The sequence below is a fragment of the Lygodium microphyllum genome, chromosome 4 (genome assembly GCF_053477565.2).
Source record: "Lygodium microphyllum isolate KBCC chromosome 4, Lygodium_microphyllum_v1.1.10, whole genome shotgun sequence".
Classification (NCBI taxonomy): Eukaryota; Viridiplantae; Streptophyta; class Polypodiopsida; order Schizaeales; family Lygodiaceae; genus Lygodium; species Lygodium microphyllum.
In genome coordinates, this window is record NC_141138.1 from 2,110,103 (window position 1) to 2,129,830 (window position 19,728).

General features: G+C 44.2%; 1 protein-coding gene across 2 annotated transcripts in view; it reads right to left on the reverse strand.

The window, feature by feature from the left end:
• Window positions 1-492: 492 nt before the first annotated feature.
• LOC148036733 (DUF21 domain-containing protein At2g14520-like) overlaps window positions 493-19,728 on the reverse strand; it is an 80,624-nt gene continuing 61,388 nt past the window's right edge. Inside the window, exons 9-13 of one of the 2 annotated variants that reach the window (XR_015690500.1) lie at window positions 4,884-5,074; window positions 1,874-2,097; window positions 1,731-1,774; window positions 1,471-1,640; window positions 493-1,359 (exon numbers count right to left, since the gene is read on the reverse strand). Coding sequence is in view for 1 of the 2 variants with exons in the window: in XM_087675616.1 (XP_087531742.1) it covers window positions 1,529-1,640; window positions 1,731-1,774; window positions 1,874-2,097; window positions 4,884-5,074 (571 nt within the window). In the remaining variant the exon portion in view is untranslated. Of the gene's footprint in view, window positions 1,641-1,730; window positions 1,775-1,873; window positions 2,098-4,883; window positions 5,075-19,728 lie in introns of both variants that reach the window. The other variant, XM_087675616.1, reaches the window with a different exon arrangement.

Genomic DNA, 19,728 nt, shown 5'->3' on the forward strand with positions numbered 1-19,728 from the left:
CTTTTGGTCAAGGTTTTTGAAGGGGTGGCTAAGATGCAAATGCTAACCACAAAGAAAAACGACATCAAGAAAGAAAAGAGTAAGTTTGCTACATCTAACAATTACTAGTTAAATGTTTTTACAACATAGAAGACCTAGCATGAAGGTTTTAGCCTTTTGCACATAATATATTGAAACAAGATTGATGTCGAACTACACTAGTTCTATTAACACATTCATGCTAGCTTCTATGGTTGAATTAAACATGCATCAATCCATAATTGCAATGGCATTTACTCAACTACCTACTCATGTGTTTTCACTCACTATGGCATTGTACAATTGTAGCTCCCCATCTATTTTGTTATTGTATTCTTTAGTAATGGTTTTGGAATTATGTAATTCTTACATAGGACCCTAAATTTATCCTTTCTAGTGTCCAATCAATTTCTTGACTCCTACATCTTCAATGATAGTTGATTCGCTACATTTTTAAAAGCTCGACGCTACAACAAGCTGAGAAAAATCTTCGATTTGAAAACTATATATTTTTTGCTTGTTTTACAATATAAAAAAGAAAAGAAAATGTCATTCTTAAATATTAGGGAATGACACTTTCCCTCATAATTATGAAAATTCGAAGATACCTATGCTGACTCTCCACCATGCTATTTGTAGTAGCATGGTTTTGTGCTTGTGCTTAGTATTATCCTCTTACAAAATTGCGATGCGCTGATTGGTATGTGAAAATACTAAATGATGAAAAGCTACTATTATGTTTGAGACTCTAAACATCCAGTCTTGTTTGTTTGCTATGTCTTTTGCACGGTGCTTTCAAGAGGACTATACATCGAGAGAATAAGAATGCCTAAAATTTTATTATTAGGTTCATTCTACTCTTCAATCGCACACCTCAAGAAATGTGAATCTATAAATTGATGCAACTCGGTTGTCCCTTGGAAGTATGCCATCAACTGAACTAGATTGCACGTATCGTTTATATACTTGCATCTTATAATAATAATAATAATAATCTGTGTCTCACATGGTGTTTACTTCACTCTCCACCCATCTTTTTGGCTCTTGTCTCTCGATAGGAAAGCTATGAAACACGCTTTCTGGAGTGAGGTCGAATGAATTAGCCACAGAATGACGAAATTATTTATGCAGCTGCCACAAGTTGATAATAGCATCGATAAATCTGATGCCCCCTACCAGCCTGCAGAATCAAATCAAGTGCATGCATATGCAGCCTCCATAGTTTCTCTTTCAAATACAACAGACAGGGCTGACTGATGTGTACCCCCACGGAATATTGGTAAAAGAATCGCCACACTGTTCCTCATTGCAGGAGCTGCAGGTTTGGATCGGCCCAACTAACTGTTGGATGTCAGACCAGACAGTTATGAAGAATGCAACCGCATTGAACAATTGCACACTGTTGTATAATATGTGCCACAGACCCGGCAAAGCATTGATTCATCTACAAACCTGAATCTCTTCTGTAATGGAATGCACAGATTCAGCCGATGCACTAGCTGAGATTGCTTCACACATTGCCCATCTGTTTGGTAGTTGCCTGCTGCTTCACTGTATCCTCTGCTGCGCTGGAAGACATGTTAGAAACCATCTCGTGATCCTCAGGAATGACGCTCTCCATCCTAGCATCCGCACAAGCTAAGTCAAGCTCGTGACAAAATGGTAACAAAACACACATCTGAGTTGAATCCATGAATAGAATCAGGCCTTACTTTGAAACATCTATTCGTATGTCAGTCTCATCGAATATCTCCTCCTGAAAATAAAATTAGATTAGAGTAAACTGCTCGTGGAAGAAAAGTAGAAGATTCTGTAATTCTTGATCAAACTGGACAACAAGATAATTTAGCCTAACCTGCAAAAGTTCCTCGATTACATCCTCCATTGTAATAATCCCTACCACCTCCTCATCGTCTGGGACTGTGAGTGCGGATTCATCATCTGTATTGATAATATCAAGTGAAGCAAGTTTCTTGATCCTTCGTGATTGTTGATTCTGGTTAGGGCCTGCATTTTGTGACCTGATTTGTGAGGGCCTCACATTCGCCACATCAGGGCTCGAATTTCCAGAAAGATAACCTGGTCAAATTAGAGAGATCATTAAAAGCAGATAAAACCAACACCTGCACATACATGTGTGCTTGTTCAGAGCTTCATCTCTTAGTTTTTACAGTGACATATTCCAATGTGCCCATTCCATGTACTTTCACATAGTAGCAACAGTGCCCCTGGCACCGGGCGGCCCAAATCCAGAAAAGTGTGCACATGCTCTATGTGAGCAGTACAACAAAGTACACTGTGAGCATGTTAGGCTGGCAAAGGGTGATTGCAATGGTGCTTTTCAACTGCTCTTATTCTGCCTGCTTGCTTTCGCCTCTTCTCCAGGCTGCCTTCACCTTCTACTAAGTTCACCATAGCTGCTTCAAAATGGAACTGTTTTTGGAACTCTGTTTAGGAATGCAAACAAAGAACCTTGGAGGGATTGATTTCCCAAGGTTGATTTGAATCTCATGTCCTCTGAATACGGGATCTGAAAGACTTGGTAACTTGTACATCTATTATCCTATCAGGCATGGGAAGGAACCAAAAGGCACAATGTTCCACTGGCGTTAGCTTTAGGAGACACCACTACAAAAAGGATCATAGACACAAGAGCAGGTGTTAGCATTGTAAACTCTGCAGTACTTCAAATATGGGGCAGTCTACCCATAGAGAATGCACACTTCAATTTGATTGTAGCTGATGGCTAAAAAGTTGAATTGGTATGAATCTTGACGGGTCGGCTAGTTGAGAGTTGAGGAGTATGGTTCTCAATTACCTTTGTGGTGATGAAAGGAGTGGATTATGACCTATTGCTTGGACGACATTGGATGCAGTATGCATGACTCTAGAAGATCAGGGCAATAGTCTAGGCAATATGTGTAGAACGGAAACCTAGAAAACTATTCCTGCAGAATTAGATATATAAGGGACGCAGAAACACACACCTTGTTCAGGGCTTACCCCTTTTCTTTATATTCTTTTTCTTGATGTTTCTATGAGTACCACACCAACCTACTTTGTGTGCAAGGGTACTACCACAACGATCACACACTTTTGTTGTCCAAGCCAGAACAAAAGCAGCCTCTCGTATGATCTTCAACACAAGCACCCATGGATACAAAGTCCAAACTAACTCCTCCATCCAAATCAAAAGAACCAGCGGCAGCACATACAAAGAAGTCAACCCCTAGCTTCACAAAGCAAAACTCTAATTTCAGTGGTCATTTACAAGCCAAAGATCCTATCGATTATGAATCATTATCATCTTGGCTTTCATACTCTCATATGCATGTAATCAAATGTGAGATTTGGCATAAGAGAATTGGTCATGTGAATGTGCAATGCTGAAAGACATGAAGTCAAAATAAATTGTGACCCTAGCCCCATTATCTTTTGTACTTCAAATCTCAGGTAAGCAAGGCTAAAAGTCTAATGGAATGATGTTGTTTGACACTTTTTTAAAAGAGAAAAAGAAAGAAACATGCATGCACCTCCACTATAACATGTTCTCAAGTTGTGGTGCCATCTCTAATCCCCTAGCCCCCACTCTTTAGTCCCGCAAAAATACTAAGGGCACATCAAGGGCAAGACATATCTAGGATGTTCTTGCTTACCTATTGTTGACCTGGCTCCTTGAGTAACTTGCAACCTTCTTTTCATTGCAACTTCATTCAATCACCCTAGTGCCAAGGAACAACTCATAAACAGCTAGGTGAAAAAGGCACTTCAAAAACATTACCACTTTGATCGAAGCCCACATACCCAAACTTGGCCTCCATACAATCTTCTTCACAATTCCTTTTTTCTCAAAATCAACAATACTCCCTATCCCTTGACCATGAAGCTCACCCTTGCTACAATTATGACCATCAATAAGAAACAACAAGAGAAGCAATCTCCTATATTTATGTATTAGCCTATGCTCACCCACCACAACATGGGACACCCCACTTGCCACGAGACAGTCTCTCTCCAACCATGGCATGATGTCCACTTCCCCTTCCTCACCACGACGCCCAACCCCCACACCCCCTCACCCCCCTCCCCCCCCCCCCCCCCCCAATCAAACTCCCCCACTCAAGTCCTAGCATTCCCCACCTACGATGCATGGCACAGTACCTTCTATAGCGATTGCCAAGGATAGGCACTCATCAAGGAGGGAGCAAACATTAAACAATTTCAGTAATTATCAAAAATAGCAACTGCTGACAACATAGTAATTACCACAAATAGCCCAAAAAGTTAAAGAAGCTGCCAGAAGTACTAGGAGGCAATAAAAGCACCATTTTCAGAAACTTTCAAAGTAGCAACTATCAAAAATAATAACAGCTAAAATAGTAAGTGATGGCTGACAGCTGGAAATAGCAGAAAGAGGCCAAAGTGAGAATGCACCAACATCTGTTCAAGATTAAAATCTCTATTCAGTTTTAATTCCCATGACTGGTCCACAACATTTTAGATTTAGTCATAACGCAAGGGGTTGTGGGCTTTTGTTGAATAGATCATTAATGGCACATACCTAATGTTAATCAGATTCTAACTGCTAAAAAGGCAGTGGAATGGATAAGTTTTCATGATTGAACTCATTTCTTTGGGAAAATCAAAATCTCTTGGATACAATGGCCTTAATGTTCGTTTTACAACTTTCAGCAGAAAGGAAATGGAAGAATATCATCAGATTTCCTATTCCAATTGTATGGGCTACACTTAGTGAACAGTTCATGTTGCCACTAGAAGAAAGAAGTTGGATGTGCATACCTTTCTGTTCGCCTGCTTCAATGATAATTCAAGATTACTGGTGGAAGATAGTTAGATGTGCATACCTTGTTGCAATTTTAGACTGGCAGTCTTTTCTGGATTTCTTATACTGCTAAGTCTTCTAGCAAATGACTTCTGCGGATTTCCAAGCAATGCTTCCTCTTTTTCTTTGCTGTATCTGACTACCACAGCCATGTGACTCTGTCCCTTCTGAAACTCGTTCAAAATGTCATACAGAGGCATTTTATCGGAAGTCCTGGAAACCAAAGACCAAAGACAAAGGAAAGATATGCAAAAATTGGAACCAAAACATATAATGTATCAAATTCAGAAAGTGATCCCAGTACATTTTTCTCTAGCTATACTTCCACATGTGATTTCAAAGATAAAGATCCATTACAAACTGAGGTGAACATAAAGTGCATAGACTGAAAAATGCTGCTGTCATTGCTTACTACAGAAAAAGCCAACTGCAGACTGAATAGATGCTGCTGTCACTGCTTACTGCAGAACAAGCCAACGGCAGACTGAATAGATGCTGCTGTGACTGCTCAGTGCTCTAAAATGGCATCACAAAAAACTTAACTAACTGTAGCAGCTCACTGCATTGGCTGAAAAATAATGCTCCAGCTGCTATTGAACTATCTTTTGCAAGCCATCACCAAACAGCTGCATGGACCTTAAAAGAGGAGTCCCACTTAAACCAGCTGCTGTAAAATAAGTTGAATTGTGAAAAAATCCTAGTGGACTCGGGGAAATTGTCATAGATGGGAGTTGATTTCCAACATTATAGCTTGGTTCATATGAACTGCAAGTGTGGTTACGTCATTGATCTTTAGAATATACCCACTGAGGAGTCTTTATCAAGGATTTGGACAAAGATAGTCCACATTGTCCGTGGGAGATGGGAGAAGATGCAGGGTAGTTCTAAGAGGATAAGGAAGAAAAGACTGCACATTTGGGATTTGGACACATTCTTTCATACTACCCCTCAGATGATCCAGCATTTCAGCCCACCAGATTAGTTGTTCACACAACCCTTGTAATTTTTATATACTTAGTGGCCAACAGCATTGTCCCCAAACCCCCATTATGTTGAGATGGCAAGCTCAACACATGTGGACATGGATGATGGACCGAGCACGTCGGTGGTCATTATGACTCACACATGGCCACTGACTCATTACTTATTATATTCAGGTTGTTACACCTATTTACAGCTGGCATAGTTATAGCGCCAGTCGACTAGTGTAGTCGGTTATGCATTGTTTGACTTAGTAGGCCACTTTCCTTTATGTTGCATCTTATCTATACTTTGTGTACATTGTAAAGAGTGTGGAAGAAAAAGAAGAAACCAGCAAGAAAACGTTTTTGGCCTCCATCTCTCTTCTTGTCTCTTGAGTGAGCTTCTCCTTGTGCATTCTGTGTGTGATCGGCGCAGCATCTTGAGCAAGTCCCCCCACCACGCGATTCTCATGGTATCAGAGCCGCGCCACTGAGAGAGGCTGATTTTGAAGGCTGAAGTGAAGGAGAAGAAGCAAGGTTCAAGCAAGCAAGCCACGGGTAAGAATCTCTCCCATTCTTCCACTCCTTCTCTTGGATAGTGCCTGTGGAGGCACCGGAAGCAGGGCAGAGCAAAAATCTCAGATTGCAGTGAGATTTGGTGTGCGCAAAGAGCGCTGTGTATTCTGCGAATAAGCCCTTTATACGAGTTTGTTTCAGGTGAAGAAAAGGAGCCGGAGGTAAGTGATCCTCCAACTGCAGAAGAGACAAAGGCACGAAAGGAATGGAATGCAAAAGACAAGAAGGTCATGTATTGGTTGTCTGCAGTAATTGACAATAATATGCTGGGACACATTAGAAATGCAGAGAATGCATATGTAGCTTGGACCATACTTGAAAGTATGTTTTCTGTAAATACAAAGGCACGAAAGATTCAACTCAAGCAAGAGTTGAATACATTGAAGAAAGGGAAGATGTCTATCAATGAGTATGCATTGAAGGTAAGGAGCATTGCAGATGCATTGGCAGCGATTGATGCAATGCCCGATGATGATGATTTGGTGTCGTCAACCTTGGATGGACTTAACAATGAAAAGGCTTGGAAGTCTTTTGTAACTTCCGTATATGTTAAAAAGCCATTCCCAGATTTCGATGAGTTGGTCTCTCTAATGATCACTGAAGAAATCAACATGCAGAGTGAGACATCTGAAAGAAGTGGTGAACAGGTCCAAGCTTTCTACTCCAGTTCAAGAAGGGGACGTGGCAGGTTCTCTTCAAGAGGCCGTGGTACAGGACGTGGTAGTGACAACCAGCAAAACAGATTGAATCAGCAATTTGGCGATATGCAGGTTTTAGGAGGTCGTGGTAACTTTAGAGGCAGGGGGAGCTTTAGAGGAAGAGGTGGATGGCAAAACAGAGGTTCTAACAACTCTGGTATTGTGTGCCACTATTGTGGCAAAACAGGTCATATTGCAGCCCAATGTTATGCTAAGAAAGATGATATCCGCAGTGGTAAGTTGCAGCAAGGAAACTATGCATCGTCTTCAAGACAGAATGAAGACAAAAATGAACGTTTGTTCGTTATGCAGCATATGCTGAATGCTGTTACAGGAAAGGGAACACATGATGATGTTTGGTATGTTGATTCAGGTGCATCTAACCATATGACCAGCCATGTAGAATGGTTTGGAGAGATGCAGGATTTGCAAAATGCAGGTTATGTGCAGACGGGTAATGATTCATGCCACCCAATTTTACATGTTGGAAAAGTTCCCTTGTCCTTGCATGATGGTAAGACAAAGAGTCTTTCAGATGTATTACATGTGCCATCTATTACAAAGAACTTGGTGTCAGTCGGTCAAATGGTAGAGCAAAGGCTGCAAGTCAGATTTAATGCAAAGGGCTGCTTTGTAGAAGACTTCAATGACAAGTACAGGTTGGTAGCAAAGGGAAGTAGAGTTGGACGTATGTTTACTCTGGATGCTGGAATTCCTACTATGAATGCTGCTATGTATGCTAAAGGAAAAGGTGTTGTTGTAGATATTGAAATTTGGCACAAACGCATTGGACATGCAAATGTACAAAGACTGAAATTAATGCAGTCTAAAGGGTTGGTTACAGGTTTGCCTACATTTAGAGTTGCAAAATTTTATAATGTATGCGAAGCATGTCAATTTGGCAAGCAGGCAAGACAACCCTTTTCACATGACAGAGATGTAAGCAGAAATATCCTTGATGTTGTGCATACAGACATTTGGGGGCCTACACAAAATGTATCTCTTGGAGGCAGTTCATACTTTGTCACATTCATTGATGATTGTTCTAGAAAGCTGTGGGTATATTTTATGAAGGAAAAGAGTGAAGCATTTGAGCACTTTAGAACTTTCAAGGCTGCAATTGAAAGAGAAACAGGCTTGAAAGTAAAGTGCTTAAGGTCAGATGGAGGGGAAGAGTACCTCTCGAATGAGTTCAACGATTTTCTGAGGTCTCATGGGATAAAGAGACAGTTCACATGCAGGTATACCCCACAGCAAAATGGGGTTGCAGAAAGGAAAAACAGGCATATTGCAGAAGTTGCACGTGCCTTGATGGCTGAAAAGAATATGCCTAAGCATTTTTGGTCTAAGGCTGTTCATACTGCTGTTTATATTATGAACAGAACTCCCACAGCTGCAGTTCATGGTATGACCCCCGAAGAATGTTTTACAGGTAAGAAGCCTGATGTTTCACACTTGAAAGTGTTTGGCTGCATTGCGTATGTTCATGTGCCAGATGAGTTGCGGAAGAAACTGGATCCAAAGGCTGAAAAGTGTGTCTTTATTGGATACTCTTTAGAGCAGAAAGGATATCGCTGTTACAACCCTGTCACATGTAAGTTCAGAGTGAGCAGAGATGTCATCTTTGATGAAATGAGCAGTTGGTATGTATCTAGTGGTGATGCATTGGATGATGATGATGATCATGACACTCATGTGCAGGCTGAAAAGCAAGAATCACGGACTCTTAGTGGACCAGAGACATCATCTAGTAGTCCTTGGTCTGGGAGACTAAGGAGTACCTCTACATCTTCGGGTGCATCTAGTAGCACTACAGGTAAAGACAAAGGAAAGAATAAAGTGTTAGAAGGCAGTGATGCAGTTCTTGTTGGAGATTCCAGTGGCTCAGAGAGCTTGGATGATGAGCTTGGCATTCCTTCAGTGAGGACTCCAGGTGTGCAGAGAGCACGCGTTAATGAAAAGACTCCATTGAGTGATCCAGTGACACGTGTGAGAGCTGAGGATCAAGGTACAACTGGGATTCAGTAGACAGTGTGAGAGTGAGAGACAGAGTTGAAGCACGACACCCAAGAGGATAGACTAAATGAGTGTAATCTGAAAGTACAAAGTACAACCCTTAAACCTTAGGGTTGTAGAGGGGTGTTCACACCCGACACACACTAAGTGCCTAAATGTGTGTAACATAAGCACATAAGTACATACGATAATAAGACCATAAGTCTGGGGGAAAAAACCTCTCCTACCGAGAGTAAAAAGTGCCCCAGTGTCCTACTGATCACCGACACTCCCATATGAGCGTAGGCGTAAGTAAGGCGTGAGTAAAATACCCAACAAACCCCCCTGGAGTGAAGAGTGATCAAGAGTACAAGGATCATCCGCCACCAAAGGATATCAAATTTAAAGCATCGCGAAATGCTTCAAATTTGTCACGAGGAAGAGCTTTGGTGAAGATGTCTGCCACATTACTGGTGGTAGGACAATAGACAAGGCTGATATCACCTGCATGTAGCCTCTCTCTGACAAAGTGATAGTGAATCTCAATGTGTTTCGTGCGAGCATGAAACACTGGGTTCCGTGCCACTGCAATGGCACTCTGACTGTTAGTGAACAAAGCAGTAGGCTCAGTAACAGATACATCCAAATCAGCTAGCAAGCGTCTAAGCCATACGCATTCAACTGTGGTGGTGAAAGCTGCCTTGTATTCAGCTTCACATGACGATGTGGCAACAGTGGATTGTTTCTTGCTAAGCCAAGAAATGCAAGAAGTGCCAAGAAAGAAACAATTGCCACTAGTAAAGTGACGTGTATCAAAATCACCAGCCCAATCAGAATCACTGTAAGCATGTAAATGCAGTGGTCCCCCCTTGGCATAAAGCAACCCAAGAGAACGAGTACCCTGCAAGTAGCGGAAAACACGCTTGACAGCTTGCCAATGTGACATACGTGGCTGATGCATATACCTGCTCAAGGCTGAAACTGCAAACTGTATGTCCGGCCTAGTATTGCATATAGATAGATAAGGCATCCAACTGCAGGAGCATATGTATGTATATCAAACAAATCACTGTCATCATGTAATGACAGTTTCAGTCCAGGTTCCATGGGAGTACAAACTGGCTTGCAATCCTGTAAGCCAAATTTCTCAAGAAGCTGCCCAATATACCTTGACTGTGATAACCCGATACCTCGAGCAGTATGTATGAACTGGATGCCCAAGTAGTAATGCAAAACACCCAAGTCAGACATGTCAAAAGTTTGCTGCAAATTTTGTTTGAATGCTGAAATCTGATCAGCATGTGTTCCAGTGAGCAAAAGGTCATCAACATAAAGACATAAAATCAGCATAGATCCCCCTTCTTTACATACGTAAAGGGTAGACTCAGATGAATTGTTTAGAAACCCCTGACCAAGCAAGAAAGCATCTATCTTTTCATACCAAGCTCTAGGAGCTTGTTTTAAACCATATAGTGCCTTTTTTAGCTTGCATACCAAATGTTCTGAGCCTTCAACTGCAAAACCAATGGGCTGCTGTACATAAACTTCCTCCTGAAGTTCCCCATGCAAAAATGCAGTCTTGATATCTAGCTGATGAACTGTCCAACCATAATGTGCAGCCAAAGCAATCATAGACCTGATGGTCGTCATACGGGAAGTAGGAGCAAATGTCTCCTCATAATCAATGCCCTTTTTCTGTGCGTAGCCTTTAGCTACCAGCCGTGCCTTGTATTTATCTATGGATCCATCTGCTTTTCTTTTCAATTTGTAGACCCATTTTGTTCCAATGGCTTTCTTCCCAAATGGCAAGGACACCAAATCCCAAGTGTGATTCTTAGTAATAGAATCTAATTCAGCTTGCATGGCTGCCTTCCAATGCACACTGTGTTGTGCATCCTCATAACATTCAGGCTCTTCATTATCAAAAGTACTTGCTGCCATAATAAACTCCATAGTATGTGCTGAATCATGCAAACGAGTTTGCCTTCTAGTACGACCAGCCATGGGTGCATCCAAAGGACTATCTTGCATAGTCTGCAAATACCATCTAGGTAGCTGTCTAGCATCTTGGCTGTGTGCAAGCTCTTGCTGAATTTCTGTTTCAGCATTATGCTGAGTATTCCGATCAGCCAATGGCTGAATTTCTGCACTTTCCATAGGAGCAGCTGGCTGAACATTAGGTTCATTTTGTGAACCTCCAGCTGAGTCACCAAAAGTAATGGGCAGCAGCCCTTCAAAAACATCACGGGCAGCCTGATATGTGTCCAAACCAGCCAAGGATAATTCTGATTTTTCATCAAAAACAACATCCCTGCTAACAAAAACCTTCTTAGTAACGGGATCATAGAGTCTGTAGCCTTTGCTCTCATTGCTATATCCCATAAAAATGCACTTAACAGCCTTGTTGTCCAATTTTCTTCTAAGTACCTGTGGAATATGGGCATAGGCAAGACACCCAAAGGTACGAAAGTGACCAACAGAAGGTTTACGGCTGTTCCAAGCCTCAAATGGTGTGATGGTCTTCAAGGCTTTGGTAGGGCATCTGTTCAAAATATGGCAAGCACACATGACTACTTCCATCCAAAAACTATGAGGCAAGCTCTTTGCCTTCAGCATACATATGGCCATCTCCATGAGTGACCGATTTTTCCTCTCTGCTACCCCATTCTGCTGTGGAGTATAAGCTGTAGTATACTGATGTACTATGCCCTTCTGCTGCAAAAAAGAATTCAGCATAGAGGACATGTATTCCCCCCCTCGGTCCGAACGGAGAGTCTTAATGTGGCATCCAGATTGGTTTTCAACAAGTGCACTGAAAGCCAAAAATGCATCATACACTTCTGACTTCTTTTTCAAACAATAGACCCAGCAAAAACGTGTGAAGTCATCAATGAATGTCACAAAATAATAACAACCACCCAATGACATGGTCTGCATAGGCCCACAAACATCTGAATGCACCAACTCCAATCTGGTTGTTGCCCTGAAAGCAACATCACGAGGAAATGAGAAACGATGCATTTTCCCCAAAATGCATCCCTCGCATAAGTGCTCAGGAGGTCTCTCCAAGAGAGGTAAGCCATCCAGCATCTGAGTACGCTGTAAAAGCATCAAGCTGCCAAAGTTTACATGCCCTAAACGAGCATGCCATAACTCCGCCTGTATCATAGCAGGAGTAAGAGTGGATGTCAAGTATGCTGACTGATCTACTGAAAGAGCATCCAACTCATATAAACCATGACACAAAGATCCTGTCAAGACCAATGTCATGCATTTGCAACGGTCATCATCAAAAGTGACCTGCATACCACAACGTGCCAAAGAAGAAATAGAAAGCAAATTCTTCTTTATTCCAGGCACAAACAAAGCATCTTGCAGACGGAGAATAGAGCCATCAATGGCTGTGAGCTGAATCTCCCCAATACCATGAACAGGGTATGATGCATTATTGGCACACTGTACCGTTTTCCCAACGGGAGGTGCACTAACTGAAGCAAACATATCTCTGCGAGATGTGATATGTCTAGAAGCACCACTGTCAAAGAACCAAGTGTCAGCATCCTCTGTAGAGCTAAGTGCTCTATCGGCCCAAGAGATATCATAACTGCAAGTGTAAAAACAATAGTCCCGGTCCACAACAAAGGACGCGGACTCACTAGCAGTGGAAGGAGTAGAAGAAACAGACATTCCTGACTCTTTTTTCTTCTCTTTGGCAATGCGCTTTCTGCACTCAGTGATATAGTGGCCGGGCTTCTTACAATAATGACATTTTCCTTTCTTTGCTTGCATCCCCCCTTGTGACTGATTCTGCGATGTGCTCGAAAGTGCCAGAACTCTGTGGAGCATTTTTCACCTTGCTGTTCTTGCCTTTCTGTCGTGCCACAAAAGCCTGCTCAGAGACTATAGCATCCACACCACTATTTTTCCGTGTTTGCTCCTCCTCTAGAAGCAAGGTAACCACCTGAATAAAAGTGAGTGGGTGCTCAGCAATCCTCATTGTGAGGTTCAATGCAGTATGAAAAGACAAGTACGAAGGAGGTAGGGAATTCAAGGTGGTGGATATCAACTGTGCATCCAAAAAATACTCATCTACATTCATGAGCTGCTCCCTCAAGTCCTGAATCTTGTTTAAGTGATCCTGCATAGAATCACCTTCATGCATCTTCAGAGTTTCCAACTCTTTCTTCAAGAAAGAGATCCGTGTCTCATTTTTTCCTGCAAATATATGCTCCAAAGTCAACCATGCATCTCGTGAAGAAGATGCCGAACGGATATGAGGTATGATGGACCGCTGAACTGCCAAAGCAATCAGCGACAAGGCCTATGCATCACGGGTATCCCAAGCTTTTTGAGCTGCAGTTCTTGGAGGAAGTGGCTGAGGTGGAGCGGGCTGAGGTCCCCGTTGTCCACGTGCGCCATGGGGAGAAGGAGTAGCGGGAGCTACAACTCCCGGCCGAGTTTCCTCTCCACTGACATAATCCCATAAATTCTTGGCCACTAATACATTTTTCATCATAAATGACCAAAGGGAATAGTTGTTTCCGTCTAGTCTGTCCTCTTTGGATACATACGTAAAAACATCACCTCCCTGATTTGCCATGATGACAAATTTCCAAAGACAATATGAGCAATGTCAAAGCAGTTTGAACTGGAAATCTGCAAATTTCCAGAAATTGCAGCAAATACTTTTCTGCAATTGATGTGCAAGGGCGTACTCTGTCAGAAAACTGTCCTTTACTGCACGCTTCCCAAGGTGCAAACAGTGCAGTGCAACACTGTTATGAATAAATCCCCAAATTTTTTCCCAAAATCTCTGTCAAAAACAGTCGTTCTGTGACTGTATCAGCAGTTTAAATGCATCTGTCCTCCAAATACACAAAAGCCCCAAAATTTCTAACCATTCAGTCCAGAAATTTGCATGAAATTTACTTTTCCAGTAGATCTGTGCCAACCGAGTGTGAACCGCCGCTTCCAGAATTTTATTCTGGGCTGGAATAACAATAATTTTGAAAATTTTACCTGGGCGTGCAGCACGTCGCGAGCTGCTGACGTGACGTAGACAGGCGGGCAGGCGGGAGCAGGTCGTCAGACGGGCTGACCAGTCGCGATGGGCAGGCGGGCTGCACGTGGACAGGGCAGGTCGTGAATCTGACGCGTGTAGGCTGGCAGCGACTCTGACGCAGGTCAGAGAGCAGTTCGTGGTCACGAGCGCAGAGGCAAACTCGTTTGCAGGAAACGGGCCCTGGCGGATTGCTGGTGCTGCTCGCGAGTTGCTGACGGACGACTGCTGACGTGGACGACTGCTGACGGGCAGGGTACTGGTGGAGGCTGACGACGAGCTGTACTGTGCTGAGGCAGCTCTGTGGAACAGCGCCTGACTGCTGACAGAACTGACGACAGGTTGTACCTGTGCTGACGTGACGTCTGACGCTGGAGCAGGACTGGAGTGTGCTGCAGAAGCTGAGTTCAGAGCTGAGCTCTGATACCAAATGTGAGGGCTGAGGATCAAGGTACAGCTGGGATTCAGTAGACAGTGTGAGAGTGAGAGACAGAGTTGAAGCACGACACCCAATAGAATAGACTGAATGAGTGTAATCTGAAAGTACAAAGTACAACCCTTAAACCTTAGGGTTGTAGGGGGGTGTTCACACCCGACACACACTAAGTGCCTAAATGTGTGTAACATAAGCACATAAGTACATACGATAATAAGACCATAAGTCTGGGGGAAAAAACCTCTCCTACCGAGAGTAAAAAGTGCCCCAGTGTCCTACTGATCACCGACACTCCCATATGAGCGTAGGCGTAAGTAAGGCGTGAGTAAAATACCCAACAACACGCAGATCTAGCAAGGTCAGATACCCTGTTAAAAGATTTGGTTTTGAACGTTATGCAGCTCACCATTATGCTTACATGGTGAAACTAGTTGAGGATGTTGAGCCCACTTGTTTTGAGGATGCTATTGCTCATACTCATTGGGATGCAGCAATGAATAAGGAGATGGCTGCATCAGAGACCAATAAGACTTGGGATCTAGTATCATTGCCGAAGGGCAAGAAAGCTATTGGATGTAAGTGGGTTTATAAGATTAAGCACAATGCAGATGGTTCTATTAGTAAATACAAAGCTAGGCTGGTTGCAAAAGGCTATGCCCAAACATATGGCATAGATTATGATGAAACCTTCAGTCCAGTTGCTAGGATGGCAACTGTCAGATGTGTGATTGCCTTGGCAGCAGCCAAAGGTTGGAGGTTGCAGCAAATGGATGTGAAGAATGCCTTCTTGCATGGTGATTTGCAAGAAGAAGTGTATATGGATCAACCAGCAGGTTATGAAGATTTAGAGCATCCCACATATGTGTGCAGGTTGAAGAAGGCGCTCTATGGGCTCAAGCAAGCACCTAGAGCATGGTCTGACAAGATCAGAGAGTATCTTGTCAATATTGGCTTCTATGTTTCTGATGCTGATCACTCACTTTATGTGAGAAAGGGAGATGCAGGTTTGGTCATCATGGTCATCTATGTGGATGACTTGATTATTACAGGATAGTGATAGTGGAATTGCTGAAGTCAAGGATTTTTTGAAGAAGAAGTTTGAGATGAAGGATTTAGGTGAGCTAAGGTACTTCCTTGACATTGAGGTGATTAGATGTGATGATGATATATGGCTGTCCCAAAAACAGTATGGCTTGGATATGTTGTCCAAGTATGGTATGACAGCATGCAAACCACTTTCAGTCCCGTTGGAGCAGAATGTAAAGTTGAGTGCTGATGTTGGGGATGAGATAGAAGACCCTACTATGTTCAGGAGGATAGTGGGGAGTTTGATCTACATGACCATTACAAGGCCAGACTTGAGCTATGCTGTTGGTCTTGTAAGTCAGTTTATGCAAGTACCTAGAAAGCCACATTTGGATACAGTCAGACGCATATTGAGATATGTAAAGTCCACATTACATTATGGACTTTTCTATGAGGCAGGTACAGAGGTACAGGTGTTTGGATACACAGATGCAGATTGGGCTGGTAGTATGTCTGATAGAAGATCTACCAGCGGATACATGTTCTCTCTTGGTAGTACAGCAGTTGCTTGAAGCAGCAAAAAGCAATCTACAGTTGCTTTGTCGAGTACAGAGGCTAAGTATAGAGGTGTTGCTGTTGCAGCATGTGAGGTAGTATGGCTGCAAAAGTTATTGGCTGATTTGGATGTGCAGGTGGAAGGTCCAGTTGTCATTTATTGTGACAACATGAGCAGTATACAGTTGGCTAGGAACCCCTGTGTTCCATGCCAGGACAAAACATATTGAGGTACACTACCACTTTGTGAGAGAGAAGGTACTAGCAGGTGAGATTGACTTGGTGTATGTCAGCACACAAGATCAGATAGCTGACATCTTCACAAAGGCGTTGGGTATAGAGAAGCTTCAAAAGTTTCGAAGCTTACTTGGAGTTGCAGAGATGTAGTTGAGCTTGAGGGGGAGTGTTGAGATGGCAAGCTCAACACATGTGGACATGGATGATGGACCGCCTGGTTAGATGGGTCCACACGTCTACACTTAGCACGTCGGTGATCATTATGACTCACACATGGCCACTGACTCATTACTTATTATATTCAGGTTGTTACACCTATTTACAGCTGGCATAGTTATAGCGCCAGTCGACTAGTATAGTCGGTTATGCATTGTTTGACTTAGTAGGCCACTTTCCTTTATGTTGCATCTTATCTATACTTTGTGTACATTGTAAAGAGTGTGGAAGAAGAAGAAGAAACCAGCAAGAAAACGTTTTTGGCCTCCATCTCTCTTCTTGTCTCTTGAGTGAGCTTCTCCTTGTGCATTCTGTGTGTGATCGGCGCAACATCTTGAGCAAGTCCCCCCACCACGTGATTCTTGACACATTAGAGGGGCCGCTGAGACCCCCTAGCCAAGTGTGGCTTTTGCAGCCCACCGACCCTAAAATAGAGGTCCTTGATAACTTCCACACCCCACCACTCCATGCATTGTGCCTCGAGTTGCTACCAACATAAGTACTCTATCTAACCCAAAGGCTAGATCCACAAAGGTCATCTTTTTGCCATCCGGTCACATAGACCTCATTTGACATACAAGTCCATACGGGCTCACACATGGCTTCTCCTGATAGTGAGACCTTACAACTTGAAGCATAATGGATCATTGGTGGCACCTTACGAGGGTCGAGCATTGAGCATATCTAACGCGTATGTAAGTCTTAGTGTCTAGATTAGATTTTTTTTTTTTGCAAGTAAAATGTGGCCGACTATATTACTCAAAAAAACTGATTACAACGGAGTGCTCATGCTCAACAGACTAGCTGGAGCTGATGAAAGTCACAAATACATCATATATACAAGCCTCTCAAGGTGGTTTGGGGGGGATGGGGGCAAGAAGCCATGGAGGGGAGGGTGTATCGCTATCTAGGACTGCCTGCCCTGCATCACGAAAAACACGTCCTGGCCACCCCAAGTGCACATGAAATGACATCGGAGCTCCTGACGAGCCCTGGACTTGCTCTGCACCTCATCCCATCGGCTGCGGAAGGAGTGGATGATAGAGGTCTAGAGCTCTGCTAGGGTCGCCTGTACTGAAAGTCTCTCTTCCCCGAAAGCCTCGTGACACCGCGCTTTCTAGATATGCCAACGAGTAAGATTCCCTATGATCTCCCATACCTCAGAGTGGTCTGTTATGGGCTCCAGTACCTAGCGGATGGGTAGAGCCTCCAAACCAACCACTGTGCACGACCCTGCCTTGATAATGAATATCGTGTCCTGCATCACGGCCTCATACAGGTGACGGCCCTGGCTGACTGCCTGCCAGCAAAAAGCTCCCCATGAGATACATCCAAGGCTAGGTGCTATACGGTAAAGGATGCAACATGCTCCTCTCCACATGAGCTGTGCCGTCTCACACGACCAAAGGCAGTGCTTTGGGTTTTCTAGAGGCTATTGTATGCAGCGCTTACAACCTCCCTCCTGCATCCGGGCAAGCCAACTTCCCACTGCCAAGCCTCCATATGTGCCACCAGCCATAAGAAATACGATACCCTCCTTGGCCTCCAGCTATCCCATAGGCGGTGCCGGAAGGTCCATCGGAAAGGATCCGTGATGCTGTGCTCCGCCCAGTGCCTGCTACATGACGATGCCCAATCCATATCCTCATGCATCAGTACGTGTCTACCAATCCTAGAAATGTACTCCAGGAACCTCGATGGCTTCTTGGCGACCGCAGTGGCCGGACATAGCCACTCTCCCGGATCCCACTCCAACTCATCAAGTGGCCTACCCTCCCAGACCCAAAGGCCCCACTCCCTAAGCTCCTTCCAGAAGACAAAAGGGTCCAACCGCCATGTCTTCCCCTAAAGGCCAATCACCCAGATCCTCCTCCATGAAAGGACAACTATCCCCTCATCCTGCTGCCCTCTATCAAGAGCCAGACACCCCCCCTCCTATACAGTTAAGGTCCCAGGTGGAGCGCTGCACACTCTACCTGCCACCTGTAGGGGGATGCCTGCTGGTGAAAACCTAGCAGCCTATACCTCCCCGGGCTCTATCAGCTCTCGTATCAGGGGAGCAAGCCAATCCTGAGGTATTGCTGGGTCTATCTCCCTTCTCCTCAACTCCACTACTCTCTAGCAGCCTGATACTCACTGCAGCATCTCCTCGTCCACCATCTTGTACACCTCCCGCCATGCCCTGATGGTACGAGCCAAACCGGCCTTCCAACCAACCCACTGGATGTGGGGGCGCTCGCTAATCTGTGCCCCTTCCCGATCTCTGACCTGGGGGTTCCAGACCACCGGCTGTCGGTCTATCTCCTCTTGGCAGCATGGGGGGCTCTGAATTAGGGCCTTACGAAGGACCTGTCACATGCGAAGCAAGCTGTGTAGAAAGGGTGATCTAGGGGGGTGATCTGGGCTGACATGAAGATCCATCTCAGGGACGGCCTCCACTCACCGCTAAGCCTAGGTCTACAATCTTGAAGACCCTCCTACAATAGGACCTTCCAGGTTTGCCCTCCTGGTGTGAGGCCACGGACAACTAGCTTGCCCAAGAGGGCTATACTCTGATACTCTGGGTCTATGATCCCAAGCCCTCCCTCTGACCGATGTCGTATGATAGTCGCCCACGCCACCTTGGCTCTAGAATCCCTAGAGCCGTCTGACCGGACCCGGACCAAAGGAAGTTCCGCACTAGGCGGCGAAGCTGCACTACGCAGAATGAGAAGAAGCACCAATACAAGGCGATGTACCAGGCCGTCGCTAGGAGGACCTGGTTAACCACCAGGGCTTGGCCTACTAGTGAGAGGCGAGCCGTGCTCCAATAGATCAGCTTCCTCCAAATAGAATCGAGGATTGGAAAAAACTACTAAGCGAAAGTGATGTGGAGTCCCACCTGGAACCCTAGGTAACAGACAGTCAGCCCTCTACTCACCCATCTAAATCCCAAGTGGACGCCCCACTCTGTACTAGAGTCCGGATCTGTAAGGAAACCAACCGACTTTCACCAGTTGATTTTCCCTCCTGCTGCAGTAGAAAACACCTCAAGAGCCAGTCTTACTCTCTCCAGCATCAACTCGTCATCCTCTATGTAGTGCTGTGTCATCTGCATACTCTGAGTC